The 20,226-nt window shown below is 35.4% G+C and overlaps 1 protein-coding gene across 2 annotated transcripts in view; it reads right to left on the minus strand.

Moving 5' to 3' along the window:
• Positions 1-256: 256 nt before the first annotated feature.
• Cadm2 (cell adhesion molecule 2) overlaps positions 257-20,226 on the minus strand; it is a 974,322-nt gene continuing 954,352 nt past the window's right edge. For both annotated transcript variants that reach the window (XM_052740982.1, XM_052740983.1), the window contains 2 exons: positions 9,047-9,172; positions 257-7,965 (listed from right to left, as the gene is read on the minus strand). In XM_052740982.1, coding sequence (XP_052596942.1) covers positions 7,847-7,965; positions 9,047-9,172 — 245 coding nt within the window. In that variant the 3' untranslated portion in view covers positions 257-7,846. The remainder of the gene's footprint in view (positions 7,966-9,046; positions 9,173-20,226) is intronic.

Below are 20,226 nucleotides of genomic sequence, written 5' to 3' on the forward strand. Positions count from 1 at the left end.
ATGGATATCATATGCCTTATTGGTTTGGAGCTCACATGGATGGTTATCCTAAGCATCACTAAAAAAAAAAAAAAAAAAAAAAAAAACTTTTCTGAATATTTCCCTGTAGGTTCCCTCATTTCCTTTCAGATATATAGAATGTGATCTTTAAGAAAGCTTCAAATTTCCAAATACTGCATGCCTTCTTTTGCTGGAAAAATATAAATGGAAAATAATATGACATGTTATTTAATAAAAATAAACCAGATACAAAATCTTGCCTTGTATTTACAGACAAATTTTAATGGAATATTTCATGGTCCAACACAAATATCAGACCCAATGGCACTAATTCTTGTACAGCCTTTGGCTTACCCTGTATAACAAAATCTGTTATTTAAAGTAGACTACAAAATACCTCATGGTAAGTGAACTTCCAAAGACACAAAGAAAATCTTCCATAAATTTAAAAGCTTATCTCAAATTCTTATTGTTATAAGCTTAGGATGTATATAAGGTTAATTGCATTATCTTAGGTAGTTGAAATAGGTTGGTTAGAGTGTAGAAATAAAAATAAATTGTTTTAGATATTTTTGCTTCTGTTCCTAGTCAACATTAGTGAACACAAGTAAGTGGATGTAAAATTACCTTTACAAAGTTTTGAATGTTGGCAATCTCAAGCAAAATTCTTTATGTCAGTGACACTTTTTTAACCCTTAGCCATCATATTACAAGGTTTATACACTTCAAGGAGTAATGATTAAATGCTATATCAGAAAGATAGTTATTTTTTAGTAACTATCACTTTTTCTAAAAAAGTTCCCTTTAGAAATTATAAGAAAGTTGTATGTCATTGAGGAAACCTAAAATAGATGGATATGTTATGCAATTGAGCAAAGATATTCAAAATCATGTATTTGGCATAACAGAGTATGTTTTACATTTTTTGTAACCTTGCACTGGAGAAAAGAATGTTCATTTTTTTCAGTGTCTGCTTTCATGCCTAAAATGTACTAAATGAAGAAACAGTTCAGTAATGTCCAACCGATAACTAAAATTCAAATTTTATTTTTTCAATATTTATCAGACAACTTTTTCTGAGGAGACTTTACTGAAAGGATGGAGTGTAAATGGGAACCCTGTAGGCATGTTTATAAGAGTTGTACATGACATATTTGAAGCGCCACTCAGTACACATTGAATACTTTGTAAGTATATAGGCATATCAACATGCAAGTGTCATGTACTTAATATTACAATATGCATTTTGTTTTGTGAAAATGTTCATGATAAGAGTAGATTCAATAATTGTGTTTTCTGTGTGATATGCTTCATTTTGTTGGATCTTCTTCACAGCACAGAATATATTTTAATGCTGTCATAAGTATACCCTTCCAAAAGATATGGATTTCGTGTCATATAAATAGAACACTGTATTTTTGAAGCTACATTACTGGGAACACCTGCATTTCTGGACACTATTTTCAGAGATAAGTCTTTAAATTTTTTAATATGGCAAACTTGTCTCAATGTTGTTTACACTGAAATATTTATGATAAGAATGGAGCTTTCTTTAAGGAATATTTATGGTCGAATAAAAAGCTGAACAACCAATTCACAAATATTAATAAGAACCAAATATGAAGAAAAGAGATGCCATTCCAAACTCAGAAATCCTTGGGTCACTACTCAATTGCATCATTGAATCTACAACACGTACAATAAGTACAGAGAAATAAGTTTGTAAAAAGATTAAAATGTTACATATTTATAAGGAGCAATATTACTAGCTTTGAAAACTTCTAGATTGCTTTTCGTTCTATTTATGAGATTTCAGTCAACACACCAGAACCACAGAGAAAAGCAAAGAGGAGAAATATAACAAGTGTTTACATTTTGTACTTGTCTTTAACCGATTAGTGACTACTGCTTTCAACCGTTATATTTTATTGCGCGTGACGTTCACTATCAGCAAATATAAAAACATGTCTACTAGGATCATGTACAAGGGAAAGCATCTAAAGAAAGAAAGCATTTGAGGTTTGACAGTACTGTGTGTTCGTGTAATGCTGCATTTCATGCTGCACTTAAAAGTCCATGTAGGAATCGCTACTGCTTTGACCCTGGATGTGGAAAAAGTGCTTAAGTGCTGAGCCCTGGTAGATTTTTCTTGTGCCCCTGCAATTGTCACTTGTCTTTTAACTTAATATCTTTGAAATATACAGCATATTTCCAAGGGGGTATAGTGTTTTCTTTACATCTTTTTCACATTTGGGCCCATTTTCTCCAAAATAATCACACATTTCATATATATATATACATATATATGTATATACATATATATGGAAAAGATGGTAAAGAGTAAACCAAACATTGTTTATAACATAACCACATAACATAGAAACATCTTACTTTAACTTTGAGCGTATTTTATAGATTCACCACCATAATTTCATAAATTTATGTAATCTATTTTTTTTTCCTAAAGGAAAGTACGCTCATAAAATGGCATTTTACTTTCACATATTTAAATTACATCATTGAAAAGTTCATGTCATGCCTAGGCAGAAAAAGTGGGCTTTTGAGGCATTATTTTAACTATTTGGGATTATTTGTTCATAAGGAGGCAGTTTTAAAATACTTAATTTTTGTTTATATAGATAACACTTCTCTGAAAATTAAATCATATACATGATTTGTACTTAAAACACAGCACTGAATTTCAAGAAATTGTTACACTTTAAAAATGAAATCAAATATTAGATTGGATTGCAAAATGTTGCCATCAAATCACTTTTAAGAAGTTACAGTTACATAACAGCAAAATATTAACTAGGCGTGGAAAGAACTGTCCTCACCAAGTTTTCATATTTTACCTATATGAAGCTAACGATAGAGAAGCTAAACAAACGCATATTCATACACCATAGAATACACTACAAGAAGTTGGCTTTTGAGATTTCCCAGGGAGTAGGGAGTGCATTGATATGAAAGTCCCAAAATGATGCTTCCTGGGATATCTTGTAAATATTTACTTCCTCTATTTATACTGAAGTATCATAGCCCATGTTAAAAGTGAGAGGTAGAAGAATTATTGTAAGTATGCATGGCAGAGAAATTACCAGCTATATCCAATAACTATTGCATTCAATATTAATCTCAATACATAAAAATGCTGATGATTTTAGAACCCATTCATATAGACTGTCCATTTTAACTCTCTTTATTATCTTGCTACTTTCAATCCACTGCCTTTGGAAGGGTATATAGAAGTAAAGGGCATGTTTGGGTTGCAATAGGGAGATAAAGAAGAGTATAGAAGAGAGAATTTCCCCATTAAAATATATGACTTTAACTTCTAAATATACCCTATGTTCTTTGAATAAATTTGTACTCATAATCAAAGTACTTTAATCTATTAAAGCACACACATTTGAAAGAAAGCTTAAGAATGTCAAATTTGATTAGAAATGAATCAAAGATTAAAATCCATGTTATTTCATTCTTTGTATTAATGTTAAACACTTAACCAAACACATTTCCTTTGTTATCTCAATAATTAAGAAAAAATATAACTTGCTGTTGCTAGTGCTTTAATACTTTAGTGGTGAATTAACAAACTCTTGGATCTTGTTTAAGAGTATTTTAAATCCCTTTGCATTAAGTATCCAGCAATAGAATTACAGATATTGCACTGAGTATATTTCAATATTGCCAATGTGTATTTTAAAACAAATTATATTATCTACACTAAGATTTCCTCTTTCCCAGAATTCAAAATGCATATTATAATTACATGGGTTTCTGACATCCATACACAGCTAGTACAGGATACTTACATGTACATACACTGTAGTTACCTATATTTTGCATAGTTTTTAGTGTGTACTTTGTGCCACTTAACAAAAAGCATTACTCATCAATATTTTTCTTTAGGGTGTTCACTTATTTCAGTTGTGATCACTGATTAATCATTTCACTTTTCTGGATCCATCACAGATTACCATTTGCTAAAAGAAAAAAAAAAAGCACATTTTTTCCAGAAGGTTTTTGGGACTAAAATACCATGGGAAGGTTGCAGTACAAAACATGAAGCTTCTCGCTTTATTTTCCACAATTGGAAAACTGGAATTTTATATTTTCACCTTTTAAATTACACATATGTCCAAAAGGTGGGGAAGGAAAAGTATTGTCCATGTGCCCATTGGTAACACTTTGCAATAAGTGGCACTAAATCACACAATAACTGCTATGTTACATGGAAGAGCCATTACTGTCAAACAGCTGCTGTACATGTGCCTATATGGAATCTCAATGCTGATACAGTCATGAGTACATAATTACAAGTGAACCTGTCTTTTTAATTGAATATTTATATATATTTTTTACAAACAAACAAACAACAACAACAAAAAACCAAAACAAAATAAATGAGGTGTTAGCTTCTTTGCCATAATCAGGAAAGTTGTTTTTCTTTCTCTATTTGTTGGTTTAATTGTAGAGTTCCTATGAAAGACTAAACATCTTTTATGAAATCATCCAGTTTCTAGATTAAATCCCAATATCAGGTTCCTTAAATTGCTTCTTGTAATTTCTGGTAAAAGAAAAGAAGTTGGAATCTCTTTCTCTGTGTAGTTTTAATCTCTCTTTCCTTAAATACACACACACACACACACACACACACACACACACACACACACACACACACACACACCAAACGCATGCATACACCTGCATGCACACACAAACACATGCACACACATACACATCAATATTCCAATGGGGTATTGTGTCTTTAATATTGCACTCATAAACATTTCCTTTTCCCCCCCTAGTTTTGGTCACCATTCTTCCCTGGACATTCAAGAAGGAAAAGAAGACAAGAAAAATGTTGGTTAGATATTTCTGATGGAGAACAATCAGTGCACACTGTAAACATTTCTGGCAGAGAGGAACTTCTTGTTTAACAAATGATGCTCATAGTCCTTGAGGAGTATGTGCACACACTCCTTTCACTGTGTGTCCCCTACCTACTGAACTCCCTTAGCAGAGACAGAAAGTGGCTCCATGTGCATACATACGACTGCATATTTCAGGCTTCTCAGTTGACATGAGTCCAATTTAGAAATCTTATCTCATTTTTTTTTATTTGCTGGAATGGGGGAATGCCCAGAATTCTTGTAACTTATTTCCTTTAGTGAAAAATCAAATAACCTTTCAATGCAGAAAAGTGTAACTTCATCACTTTTTTCCATAATAGGAAATGATATTCAATCAAACCTAGCTATGTTTAGTGGAATACCATTTGATTAGAGCCCACCAATTTTTATCTGCCAGTGGTTTTCTTTTTACAAGTTCTAATGGATTTATTTCTTGGAAGGGTTAAAAGAGTCAAATGTCTTGAAAGGCAAACAATTTTGGATTTCTAATTTTACAGTGCTATAAATAATGATTGTGTTATTTAGGTAACAATTTTAGCAGTTGGAGCCAAGTAGAATATAGATGAAGAAGGATGTAAATACAGCATCGATGAAGAGTAGCAATTTTGCAAATGTATCCTGAAATTAGGCTTTAAATAGTAATTGATGATGCAGTTATACAACATACTTAGCAATAAGAACCTTTCCATTTTGTACTAACAGGATGAATTTTGCTGTGTGGAGTCTTTCTAAAGATTATGCATTGAAAGATATGAGCAGTTTATAGACCTATTCTAGTTTCAATGTGTCTAGAGGCACCTACCTGATTCTCTCAAACTACCATACTATATTAACATATTATTGCATTTTTCCACAGATGGTATGGAGTGAACTGTAAAAACAAGCATGCAATCACATCAATGCAGACTTATTTCCTTAAAATGTCATACTGTATATGGTTTATTATGTTAACACTCAACCACATCATATTATTTATGTTCTGTATATTTTGTAAAAGTGCTGCTTGACTGACATCGTCCTTTTTCTTTTGTAAGAAATCAACAAGATAAATGCTACACAATTAAAAAAAAACTTAAAATTTCTAACATTTTCCTTAAAAGTTCGATACTTTTCTGATAAATAATCTAATATACAGCACCCTTGTCCTCCATTTGATACTAACACAGGATGTTGTATTCATTCTTATTCCCCCCCAAATAAATTCCAAGGTTATTGTTAAAACTCTAGGCCGTCATGCTGTCAGACATCACAAGTACACCTACCATATTGTAATATTTGTTTTCTTCTTAAAGGTGCAGTGCTTGTAAATGGGAAAATAATTTTTAATCTAACTGGATTTTACTCTTTAGCTGCTGATATATTTAATGAAAACTATTCTAGAAATATTATATTTCACCCAAAGCATGAAGACTTTATATTGACTCTGTGTCATAGTTAAGATTACAGAATTTCATAGTAGTTCCATACACCAAAATTTCCAAATAATTCAGAGAAAGAGACTTTCACCTTGGAGTTAAAAAGCATGGCAGGGGTTTTCTATCGCTCAACTGTTTCATAACTTTGTACCTCACAGAATGCATAGACAGGAATTTAATATAAAGAATTAGTTCATTTATACAGAAAACATATCCTAACCACTTCCTTTTTGGCAAATCAACATAGTTAAGCAGCCCTGAAACTGCCAAATTAAAATATGTAAGTTTCTTTTTAAATCAAACTAAGAGTTTATTTTTAGGTTATTATTCAACTGTGGTTGTGATTTAAAACCTGAGGCTGTGCACTGGTTGTTAGCTTAAAATTACCTTTCCTTGTAACATTGTGCTTCCATTGTATAACAAATAAAAATTAACAAGAACTAGAAAAATTTGTTGTTGACAGTGCTAGGACATACAGACAAAAATACTAATATATGTTATCTACTTATAATATCAGTTTAAGTAATATCTAAAGGGATATAATGGACGTTAGAAAATGTGTACTTATGACTGAATAACCTACAGCCAAAAAAGTTAAATATGTATCAAATAATGTTTAATTGGATTTATTATATGCACTATATACAGATACTAAAATGTCTCAAAATTGTGCCCTACTTCAATTTTGTTTAGGCAGGTGAATTCTCATGGAGCAAATAAATTATAGAATCAAATAGAGAAATGAATGAAATCTTTATGATTCCCAAAGCAGTTAAATGTTTGTAATAATTTATTGGTAAATGAAACTACAATAACCTAATGGTAGGATCTATATAATAATATAAGGTGTCATGTAATGATTATAATCCATACACATGGTGCCTGTATCAAACACTAAATTTTAAAATAGCAACTTGATACAGTATTACCAGTATAATCTCAAACATTCCCGAAACTACACTACAGTGTTTTCAGTTTGTGTTTTCTAGGGCATATGTTTCCACAACATGTTATCTTTGAAGATAGACAAGTAGAAAACATAGTTTGTAAACCTCTAATCTTTGATTAAACGTAAGCACATTAGGCCATTACCTAATCCTGTGACTTGTGAAAACTGTCCAATGGCAAACCAATAAAGTCTATGACTTAAAGGAAAACAAATATAGGAATGGGAGCTCTGCATACATTTCTTCAATGTATAAAAACAACTCAATATCATGATCCAGTGAGATGATTAACATTGTTAAGGCTGTATATTCAAGCACTGTATGTTAAAAGAGCAATGGTGTAAAATTTAGGCAATAAGAAATGTCCTGCATTATGGATGGTACAGTAATTAAAGGATGACGCTTTCAACTGCTGATTGTTGGTATACACTGGCTACTGAGAGCAGTACAGTATGGGTGTTAATAAAAGTAGTAGAAGATGGTTGGAATGGTTTCTGAAAGATGATTGCCAGTTTTCTCCAGCAGTCAGCCTGGTAGGTAAAACTCAGAGCGTGGGGCCCGAATTTTAAATGAAATACTCTTTTTTCTCTTCCGCGTTGACTTGGCTGCCTTCAGCATTGATAATGGCGGTGTCGGCATCTGGTGCGTCTTCCGCGCCTTTAGCTTCGTTTGTTAGATATGTTCCTGTGGAAATGGGAATAAAGGGACGTTAGTTCCGGGGGACTAATAAAATAAACCAGCATCAAAGATACATTTACTTAGAAGTAAAAATTCCCACAATTCCAACTTCTAAAATGCTATCTGTGGAGCAATCATTTAAAGGCAAGAGTGAGACTGAAATGATTAATACGTAATTTTGACTTCTTTAATGATTGATGAAATCGTAAGGAAATTCAGCTAAAACGATCAGTGCCACTAATTAAGATGCATTCAGTTAATGATGATCTCAAATGTTTACCATTATTTTTCTTGTATAATCAAAACTGAGCTACCAAAACAAACAAAGAAATAAACATAAAAAACTAAAAGATAAAAAAAAATCCAAACAACAGAAATGAAAAAAGCTCAGAAATGTAATGGAGTCTGTTTTTTATTGTCCAAATACTCCTGGCCATGAAAAATCATACTGAGCTATGTCAATAATCTTTAGAGTAGACTATTATAAAAATAAAATTCATAACATTTTAATTAAAAATATTTTTACTAAAAGCAATTTTCTGACTAACAAGACTACTTGTATTCCCATAAATGCATAAACAAAACTTTTAACCAGAAACTCGAGTTGAATTTTATCTCTACAAATATATGACTTTCCTTCTACTTTTGTTCACATTTAGTTTTTTTACTCAGAATTACATTGACGTGGTAAAACAATATTTAGACAACGGCCAGAGTTCCCAGAGTGAGTCAGTGGTTCGGGGGGAAGGCCATGATGTACATACTTTTCTCTGTCACTAAAATCCAACTCCAAATGTCTCGTTGATGGTGCATGGTTTTGTTTATAGAATATGTGAATTGGTTTTCTGCTGTTAAAGGTAGCACAACACTTACTAATAATAAAATTAATAAAATGAATATTAAACTATTTGAAATAATAATTATCATTGCTTCCCTGAAACAATTTAGGATTTAGGTCTCCAAATCCCTCTTTCTTTCTATATTCCTGCCTCCACTCACTTATATGCCTGTAAGAATTCAGAATGAAATTAGTTTTTGCAAGGTTTTTTAATCAAAACTAAGAGAGCTTTCTTTAACTATTACTCACCTTTATGTCTTGCCAGATATCGGCCAAGCAGAAATATGGAGCAAAGTGTGACAAACACAACTACAGCCACTATTCCTCCTATGAGAGCATGATCAGGGCCATTCTGGCCAGCCAGAGAATTGGGATCTGGAAGAAAGCAAGGAACATCATTTTAGTTAGTCTGTTCCTTTCTCCTTAACACATCTGTAACTAGAATGAGTCATTTTGAAACAGCATATTTCTATTAAAATAAAATTGTATTAACATATATTATTTCAGTCATTCAGTCAACAAATACTGGCTGTGTGGCTACATCACATGAAACACCTGAGGAGATAAAACTGAACAAATTAGTATTTTTTACCATTGAGCTTATATTTTAAGGAAAAGATAGCATGAATCAAATATACAAATGCAAGTTTTTGCAGTTACATATTTTTACTTGGTGTTCACATTTGAAAGTGTATATGTATATGTGAATCTCTATTTGATGTGAAAAATCCAAATGTATCATTTTAAAATAAGATTATGTCAATGTAAGATCTGGGGTCTAATAATTTTATATTTATCATTATACAAGTAACATTTAAAGCTCTGGAACTTGATAACTGCTCTAAATCAGTCTTAAAAGAAATGTGACAATAATACTTTGTGGAACCCAACTTTCAAAATCCAGACAGTCATAACAAATAATTTCATCAGAGGAAACTGAGGAGGAGAGAAAAGAAAGATTTGGGGAAAGACACTGTGCGTTTGATGAAAGAGAGTAATAAACCTTGGTGACAGGGTTACACTCCTGGGAAACGACGACAGAAAGTGAGAGATGAATAAAAACCATTGAGAATTTAATGTCCATTGGATTTGTGCTTTTAGAAAATGTGATTGGAAAAAAAATTATCATGAACCTTTCACATCCTGCCGTTAATAAGGTTTTATTGGAAAGAGATAAAAACCATAAAGGATGAAAAAATCAAACAAATTCTAGGTGTTTGGACACTCAAATGTTTGAAAATTGCCAGTTCTGAAATTCATGTAACAAGGAACAAAACTCAATGCAACTTTGAGTAAGAAAATGGATCAAGGCTCAGCTCTATGGCAAAGACCAAATAAACATAAGATCCTCCTTTCCCAATTGTCTTCTTGCAAAGATCCTCATGTGATGTCTTATACTTTAGAGGCAGGATCCAGAGGAAGGAGAGAGGCAACAAATAAGTTATGACTGGCACTAATGCATTCGAAAAACTCAGAGTGGTTGTAGAAATGTGTATCCGACAAACAGATTTAGGAGTGTGATGTTTAACAGAACCAGTGTCCTGTCAAAGAATCATATCCAGACAAAAGCAACAACCTGTGTTTAAAACTTGAAACAACCTACAGACACCTAAACTCTATGACAGGAAGAAATGGAATAGAAAAGATGTGTAACCCTGATGGACGTCATGTTTCCCAGTACCTACTTCAAATGTAATCATGGAATAGGACCTTACAGGTTGAAAGCAAAGAGGAAACACTATCACCAAAGCTGAATGGTGTTCTGATACTAGTCTAGCATGCTTTCATAAGGAGTTTCCATTTACTTCTTATTTTCAAGTATGAGTAGTGGTGATTAAAGAGCAGATACAACACCTGTACATGGAGAACATAAGTATATTTGTGCACACTTAGGCATGGAGTGAAAAGGGTATTCATGCGTAGCTTGTCTTATTCATGTGCCCTGCATCTGGATAATGTAGTCTCATGACAAAACTGCATACTTAAATACCTTAGAGTCTCAGTTTAGAATACTGGCTTTATGGGATTATGGGTTGTCTCTGTGAACAGATAGATTTTTTTGTAAAGATACAAAGGTTAGAAGTATATTGATAATCAGACGGTCACACTAAGGCAGAGATTTCTGACAACGCACATTTCTTTTGCTTTTAATGCACAGAGCTAAATGTTGTCCAGGCTCTCCTGATGTTGGAAAAAATCATGTGATATACATTTTAAATTAGGAATAAGAGCACAGACAATAGATGGTCCTTTAACAACCTACCCAGGTGAATTAATGAGATATATTTAATTTGGGAAATCACTGGTATGAGTAATGTCACATAAAGAATGGAAAAAATAAGGGCCAAAAAAGTCTTATAAACTGCAGCTCTTTCATAAAAATAAAAAAGTAACTAAATAAGTGAAACAATACCATTAAAGAGAAGCCTTGAAGTGCTTGAAAGGACATACATACAAGCTGAAAAAAGCTCAACTTTTTAAAACAAGAAAAACAAAATTCAATCTGTTATATCAACTACCTTTAGCATTTTATATGGATTTGAGTATCCGTATATTTGTAGCAAAGTTCATTCACCTCAAAAGGAAAGGAAAGACAAGAAAGAGGAAAGATGCTGTCTTTCGTGTCTACCCTTACATCAAAGTTGACAAAGTTGTATTCTGCATTCCCCTGTTAGAACCTTTGAGCTTCAAGATGTCTTATTGGATTTTTTAGATGATTTCTTTCTTGAATTTTTCCTTCATGTGGTGGATTGCTTTTTTCTCACTTTTTTTGTATGGTCATGCACTTTGTCTTGTATCCTCAAGTTACCTAAAAATCATTCTTAGAAATCGTTCCAGACACGCCATTTATTCCCTTAAGATTTGTGACACTCTGTTCTCTTTTCCCTTGGAAGTCTATCTCATCCTTCCTTTCTCATGTTTCTTATGCCACTTTGCAGACATCTGCATAGCTTATGTTAATGGGTGATTCATCCTATTTTATGAAGTACCTTTGGGTGGAGAATATCTACTTTCTCATTTAGACAATCTGTAAGGTATCAGCTGGGCAGCTGCTTGGCTTTGACTGTGGTGAGCTCAAAATCGCAGCCTTAAGGACACGACTCTTGGTTGCAGTCAACACTGGCGAAGCCTTTAACATTAAGAGTTTCTGTCTTGAAAGCTCACTTTTTAAGTGGTATTGTATTCTTAAAATAATTTCTTTTCAGTTGTCTTTCATTTGTAGTATTCTCAAACATAGGTAAAATTTAAAATTTTGTGTAATCAAGTCTAATTTTTGCATCAGGACACAAAGACTTATGGCTAACAATGTGAAATACTACTCCATAATAGAATATATCCATAATAATCTATATTATCATTTTAAAAATTTACAGGAATCATATGTATTGTATATTTTATGTAATCTGTACTGATTTATTAAAAGATTTTGTAACAGGCCCCCAGACCTTAGTAGCATACCTGATGCCATGTTAGAGCCACCGTTTTTTAGAACCCAGCACATAGGCCCTGATACTTGCCAAAATGGGAACAAAGACCTAGTTTATAGTTTCAGGATCTAGGAAAGTCCTTAAGTGTATCAACCTTGCTTTTTGGCTTCTGAAATTTAGCTTCCCCCTAACATTTCCTGCTAACTGAAGTGTCTTTACCAGGATGAATTTTTTTGTACATTAAAGGTAAAGAATGATGAGGCTACACAATTTGGGTAAGATCCCCATGTAGCTTGCCAGCTCACAATAAAGACTTTCTATTGGTTTTAAATGTATGTATGTAGGCTCCAACAAGACTCACAGAGATACCAAGGGCAAGGGTCGCAGATCCCCAGGACCAATACCTTGGGGAATGGATAGTTGCTAGGAAGTATGTACATTAAGATGTTTCAGAGCCTCAGGCAATTCTCCTGCCTCTGCTTTGTCAACTCAGAGGCTCCCTGAAGCCTGCCGAAACTGCCAAAAGTCACCTGGATCTGAGCCTTCTGGAGGTAAGTCTCTTTATAGTGCCTTCTGCATAGGACACTTAGGAAAAGCTGGACACAACCCAAATTCTGGTGTTTTGGGTCCATGTGAAATGTCACCAGACCCCTTGTTTAAGTGTGTATAGTGCCTCCCCCAGGTCATCTTGACTATGTGTCACTCTGTGTCCCTCTGTTTTGGTCAATTCTTTTGATCAGAAAAACAGACCTGAAGGAAGATGGAACTGTTTCTTAACCACCCTGCACTCTGTAGAGGAACTCCTAAGGGGAACACCAATGAGGTGGATATCTAACATACAAATAACACATCATCAGACACTTCTGGACCATCCCTGTATTTGATTCTGTAAAACTTTAGTCATTAACCTTACCAGTCTGGTACTAGATTATAACCCAATGCAGCCTCTCCACTATCGCCTGGGAGTGACTGGCACAGTTCAATCTGCCAGATCTGGCTTAGGGGATGTCCCATTACAAGAAGTAGATGAGGTGCTATATACTGATGGGATCAATTTTTTTTTCAATGTTGAATTAGGCATGACAGAACCACAGCTGTCACCTGGGATAGGACAATGTGGGTCGAGTCCCTCAGCAAGGGACTGAGCATCTGGCATTAACCCAGGCATGTTACTTCAGTGAGGGAAAAGCCATCACTGTGTACATGGACAGTGTGAATGCATTTACCCTGGCCTGTGCCCATGGGACCCTCTATATAAAGAGGAGACTCTCCACCTCAGCAGGAAAGAAAATAGAAAACAAAGAAGAAATCATGATTCTACTAGAGGTCATACTGCTGCCAAGGGAGGTATGCATTATCCACCACAAAGGACATCAAAATGGAAATCTCCAGAGGCACAAGAGAACCAGGCAGCAGACTTGGCTACCTATAAGGTGGCCCTAAAACCCATGGAGTGTCTCCACATCTTGGTTTCTCTGTCTGAATTGCTTTACTGACCAACTTATACACAGGGATAAAAGGGGAGGGGCAAAAAGGGAAGAGGAGACAAATGGGTGGTGTTTCTTGCCAGATGAGGGACCTGTACTTCCTGATGGTATTGGAAGACAGGTGGTCACCAAACTCCACCAGGCCACCTAACTGGGGTCAAGTGAAACTGCTGAGTTACTCAGGCCCAGATGCAACATCTCTCAAATACACAATTTTGTCAAGTACATTATGTTGGGAGGTGCCACACATCTACAAATGAACCCCAATGCAGGAAGAAAAGCCATGAAGGAGTCTGTGCCTGAGGAACCACCTCAGAAACCACTGGGAAGTGGACTTTATAAACATCAAATTCTGTTCTTGTGTAGAGTAGTTGCGAGTTTTCATAGAAACCTCCTCTGGATATGTGGAAACCAATCCCAACCAAATTGAGACAGCTTCTACAGTCACCAACTATTGAGAGCCACTGGTAGCAAAAGTCCATGAGAGCATACAGCAGTGACAACTGGAGTTCAGAAGGTCAACCTATCAGAACTAAGGGTTCTGTTAGAGGAAACCATCACACAAGTAGTTATGGTTATGGAATTACTGCCTTTTGAATGAACTGGCTGTCTCTTGTAAACTCCTTGTGCAATAACTGCTATGATTCTCCCCATTTACCGTGCATCTCCATGTTATGTGTGCATGTAATCTCACGATTGCATCTCAATCTTGGGCACAAGTTTCCCTAACAGGATAACTGTCCCCAGCCATGTTTATTTTTTATTAAAATAAATCGGGCCGGGGCCATTCTCCAGACAACAGTATTTCAGCGAAGATACCTTTTTATCCAAGGACAAATGCAGATAAACATTAGCTCATCACACTTGCAGATAAGAGAAAATAACTACTAGCAATTAAATCCCCAGCTCCTCACCTTCACCCTGGGTTGTTTACACAAGACCCTAACTTAAGAGATTTACTGCTCACATTCCTGGGATGATGTTTTAGCCACTTGCTAGTTACTGAGTTAAAGTGGTTACTTCCCACTGACCCAAGGAGATTGCCATCAAGGCCAGGCAGGTGATAGGTGCCAAGCTTCTTTCTTGTGCAAATTAAGTTTTAATTTCTCCTCAGCCAGGTGCTATTCCTAGATTTTCTCCTCAGCAATTACTCTGAATGATGGTGCTTTTACTAACCAAATGCTGCATGCTCTGACATAGGCTGCTTAGCCACCTATCATATGCCCCCTCCCTATCAGAAAGCAGCTGTAGCTAGGACGAGCAGAGAGGATGGGGGGTGGGGTGGGGAGGAGTAAGGGGGTGGGAGGTGGCAATAAAGAGAGACTGGAAATAGGGAGCTCATAGCCAGCCAATCTATCTGCTGAGACCCAAACCACCTTCCATGTAGATTTCTTTAAAATACTGATTGCATCGAGAGACTACTAGGGGATGATTACTTGCTCCTAGGGAGGAGCATGTCCCTTGGACTGTGTGTCTACAAGTGAAGAAAATGGGCTCTGATCTATTCAGTACTATTCTTGCCTGGCTGACAAACCCCCTTAGCTTCCAGAAACGCAGGGAATACAATTGTGCTCAGTTGTAAACTTAGTCCTCCTGGCGCACACTGATCTCCTCAAACCTCTAGAAAGGTAACTATCGCTACCTACCTGTGGTCATGGGCAATGCAATTTCATATCCATCAATGTAAGGGCCTATTAGGAAACTGAAGATCGTTATTGTAAAACTGGTAGAATCTGGGGAGGAGTCGGGTTATTTATGAATGATCCAGGTCCAGACACCAAATTTACTATTCAAAAGAACCCTGGAACTAAAGTCATCAGACCCATCCACCCAAATGGACCCATCTTGGTACCTCAAGAATACAAGCCCCCTAAGCCTCAAAACTCCAACTTCCCCAGGAATTCCTTTGGTTACTATGGGGTTATAGGTTCAGGAGGCATCAGAAGTCAGGCCCTTGATTTTCAGAATGCTAGAAAGAATATATCAGTTCCTTAACTATTCTGAACTGAACATAGATCAGGATTGTTGGTTATGCCTAGAATCCAGGCCCCCATATTATGTTGGGATTGGAACTAATCAAACAATAACCCCCACTTCTAACCCTAACAGCTGCAAATGAACCCACCTAAGCTCGCATTGGGGGGATCTCCGAGGAAAGTGTGCCTGCTTAATGGACTATTCATCATATAGTTCAAGAAGCTGTTCCCTCACCAATGTTTGAGCCTGCCCACAAGCTTCATCCTAATGACCCAGGGCCTGGAGACAATGTGGAATGGCCCTTGCTCTCTGGTCCACACTACTCGTACAGTAGTGAAAGTCACTAAGATACCAACTAGATAATTTCTCCATTCAGATTCCTGTAGTCATATAAAGCAGGTTAATTCAAGGAATGGTGGATGAGTGTATTTACAGACCGCAGAGACTACCTGGCTTTGCTTTCATTAACAGCTTAACCAAGTGTGCACCTTCTCAATATTTGCACTGGAGGAGAGCCCACTCCTTTGTATCCTCGTGTATATTATTCGGCAGGTGTTCATCTGTAATGGAGAAGAGGGCAAGGCCCACCTAAATCTAGATTTCTTGGCTTCCCCCTGCACAGGGAGTCATTCCCATTCTCATTCCCCTGCTAGTGGGGACAGGCTTCGTGTGTTCCATTGTACTTGAAACACGAGCCTTAGTTATGGGAAACAGGAACTTTAAGGATCTCAGTGCTCAAGTAGATATAGATTCGAACAATCTAGAAAATTCTGCATCTCGTCTGTAAGTCGCTTCGACTTCTTTGCAGAGGTTATTTTTCAGAATCAGAGAGGATGGACCACCTCTTTATGAGACACTGGGAGTCTGTATGGCACTGGGAGAAACATGTTGCTTCTATGCCCATCAGTCAAAGATAATTAGAGAAAGTTTAGCCACAGTTGACATAACTTCTAGGAAAGAGAAAAGAGGTATCAAGATATCAAGACTATAACAGTCTTTGTTCTTCTGGTACCAATCTCTCCACAATGACATGAATTAAATGCATCCACTCTAGTCAAAAGAGAAACCATGGATTGGCTTGTTTCTGTTTCAGGTGTCGATCCTGGGGCTATCAAAACCTGGCATTTATTGTCATTATTGTCTGTGGACTGTCTGACTAATGAGCTTTGGGGATTTTCCTGGTCTGATCTGTAATATTCAATGGGGTGTTGCCAATGCATCTGGATTTGCATGAGGGAAAGGAATGTGAACCCAGATGGACTCAAGCAAGCCTCTACACCCAATTTACATTCATTTAAAAAATGTAACTTAGTTCCATCCATTTTTTTTCTGCAAATTTCATGATGTCATTGTTTTTCTCTGCTAAGTAGTACTTAACTGTGTATATGTACCACATTTTTCTTAATCCATTCTTCATTTGAATGACATCTAGGTTGTTTCTAGATTCTGGCTATTATGAATAATGCTGCTATGAACATAGTTGAGCATGTATCTTTGTGGTATGATTGAGCATTCTTTGGGTATATGCTCAAGAGTGGCATGGCTGGGAATTGAGGTAGATCGATTCCCAATTTTCTGAGAAACCGCCATATTGATTTCCACAGCAGTTGTACAAGTTTGCACTCCCACCAACAGTGGAGTAGTGTTCCTCTTGTTTCGCATTCTCTCCAACATAGACTGTCATTAGTGTTTTTGATCTTAGCCATTCTGACAGGTGTAAGGTGGTATCTCAGAGTCATTCTGATTTGTATTTCTCTGATGACTAATGATGGTGAGCATTTCCTTAAATGTCTTTCAGCCATTTGAGATTCTTCTTTTGAGAATTCTCAGTTTAGCTCTGTAGCCCATTTTTTAAATTAGATTGTTCAGTATTTAGATGTCTAGTTTCTTGAGTTCTTTATATACTTTGGAGATCAGTCCTCTGTCAGATGTGGGGTTAGTGAAGATCTTTTCCCATTCTGTAGGCTTTCTTTTTGTCTTATTGACTATGTCTTTTGCCCTATAAAAGCTTCTTAGTTTCAAGAGATCCCATTTATTAATTGTTGATCTCAGTGTCTGTGCTACTGGTGTTATATTTAGGAAGTGATCTCCTGTGCCAATGCATTCAAGAGTACTTCCTACTTTCTCTTCTATCAAGTTCAGTGTAACTGAATTTATGTTGAGGTCTTTGATCCACTTGGACTTGAGTTTTGTGCATGGTGACAGGTATGGATCTATTTGCAATCCTTTACATGCTGACATCCAGTTATTCCAGCACCATTTGTTGAAGATATTTTCTTTTTTCCATTGTATAGTTTTGGCTTCTTTGTCAAAAATCAGGTGTTCATATGTGTGGGGATTAATGTCAGGGTCTTCAATTCGATTCCATTGGTCTGTATGTCGGTTTTTTTGCCAGTACCAAACTGTTTTTATTACTATAGCTTTGAGTGAGGTAACTCAGACTCAGAAGGACAAACATGGTATGTACTCACTCGTAAATGGATACTAGACATAAAGCAAAGAACAATCAGACTGCAACCCACAGATCTAGGGAGGCTACCTAGCAGGGGGGACCCTAGGATGACTGTGTCTTATAATAAGTTTTGGTTTTGCCCAGTCAATGGGCAAGCTTTAGTGCAACATTTCACCATTAGGATAAGAATTTGTACTATATCAAGCTGATGAAAGAAAATGCTGGCCATACTTTCAGGAGGGGAGGCTAAAATCTTTTTAGATCATGGATTAGCCTATAGAAAAATGTCTGCCATAAATCACACAGTGAAGGGGAAGATGAATAGGAATCTCACTTACACAACTTAAGTAAAACAGCACTCTGAACAGGTGAAGATATGTTTCTTCTGTATCCCAGAATCTAATCAATATTTATATGTATAATTGAGCTATCATTTGTCTTAAAAGGGCTTATTGGGAAATGTTATCATTTTTACTATTTTCTACAGAGAAAATATTTTACTGTTTAAAATAACCCTGGACTTTTGAATTATAACCTGTTTTTATGTTCAAGCTATCTGTGTATTACTTCTCCTGTAGTTGTACATAAAATGCTTTTACATTCAAAAAAGGACAAATACTATAGAATTGTATTACATGAAATATATAGAACATACAAATTTATAGAGACAGAAAGATTAGATGTTATCTCAAGATGGAGAAGAAAGCAATAGAGAGCAATGATTTCCTAAGTACAGAATCTCTGTTTTGTGTGATGGAAAAGTCCCACAAATGGACAGTAGTATCAGGATATAATATCATGAATGTAATAAATCAATACAATTAATGTAATTAATGAATATCATAAATATAATTACTGAATGAATATTGCAAATGCAATTAATATCATGAGTATAATTAATGCATATCATAAGTATAATTTTAAATAAATGAATAAATAAACAATAAAATATATATGCTAGTTTTCATTTTCCTAGTTGTTAGAATTAATTCACAGTATTGGTATATCCTAAGCAAACACTTTTAATCTGTATTTCATCCTTGACCCATCAGATTCCAGGTTTACTCCATTTTTAAGATAATTTGTGGTCATTAAGAGAATAAAATTTAAGTACTTACTATTTATTTTGTGTGTTGGGCATGTAGATATGGGTGTATTTTTTGTATGTATAGATGCATGTGTGTGTGTGTATAAATGCACATGTATGTGCATACTGACAAAAAAGCCAGAGGTTAACATTGTACATAGTTCCTCAATGACCATTCTCTTTGTGTTTTGAGACAGACTGAGATCTGGGACTTAGAGATTAGTCAGCTGTGTAACCAATGAGCTGTGGGGATCTTCCTGTCTCCACCTCCTCCTTTCTGAGATCAAGCGTGCACCACCACACCTAGCTTCTTTCTATGACTTCCAGTGATTTAAGTCAGGTATGTCTTTCTATTTGCTTGACAGGCACCTCACTAGCTGGTCTGCTTCTCAGTCCCTCTATTATAAAGTTTTACCATTAGCTTATATTTTACAATGTTCATCATTGCATTTGTATTATCGCTTAGTTTATTGAGAAGTATGGATACCTTTTAACTTTTGGACAAAGTCTTCCATAGCACTAATAATTATTATACCTTAATTATCTTTATAATTTATGCAAAACATTACGGCTTTCATCTCACCAAGAAAATAAATACAGATGTGGCTTGGTACTTTTAATATTTTAATGATAGTTTAGATGCAGAGCTTCTTTGCATCTCTACAGGTAAAAATATCTTTGAAAAAATTGACATTCACTATGTATTGTCGGATAAGCTTTTTACTTCACTATCATCTGTTATAACTGGAAGTCTCTTCTTAATTTCTATTCTTAGCAACTAAAATACGTGATGGAGAAGCAGATAAGTACCATCTGAACAATGCAGGTGTAATGCATAATTTAAATGGCTAAATCCTAGCAAGAATGTCTTATATATAGCCTTTCATTCATCTCCTACTGTCAGAAAAATAAAAGATGAAGTATGGCCTTCTGAAGTTCTTTACAGATAGCTAAATTTGCGTTATTATTCAAATAAATACATCACACCTATCTTTAAA

The sequence above is a fragment of the Peromyscus californicus genome, unplaced genomic scaffold, assembly GCF_007827085.1.
Source record: "Peromyscus californicus insignis strain IS unplaced genomic scaffold, ASM782708v3 Scaffold_16__1_contigs__length_79575227, whole genome shotgun sequence".
NCBI lineage: Eukaryota > Metazoa > Chordata > Mammalia > Rodentia > Cricetidae > Peromyscus > Peromyscus californicus.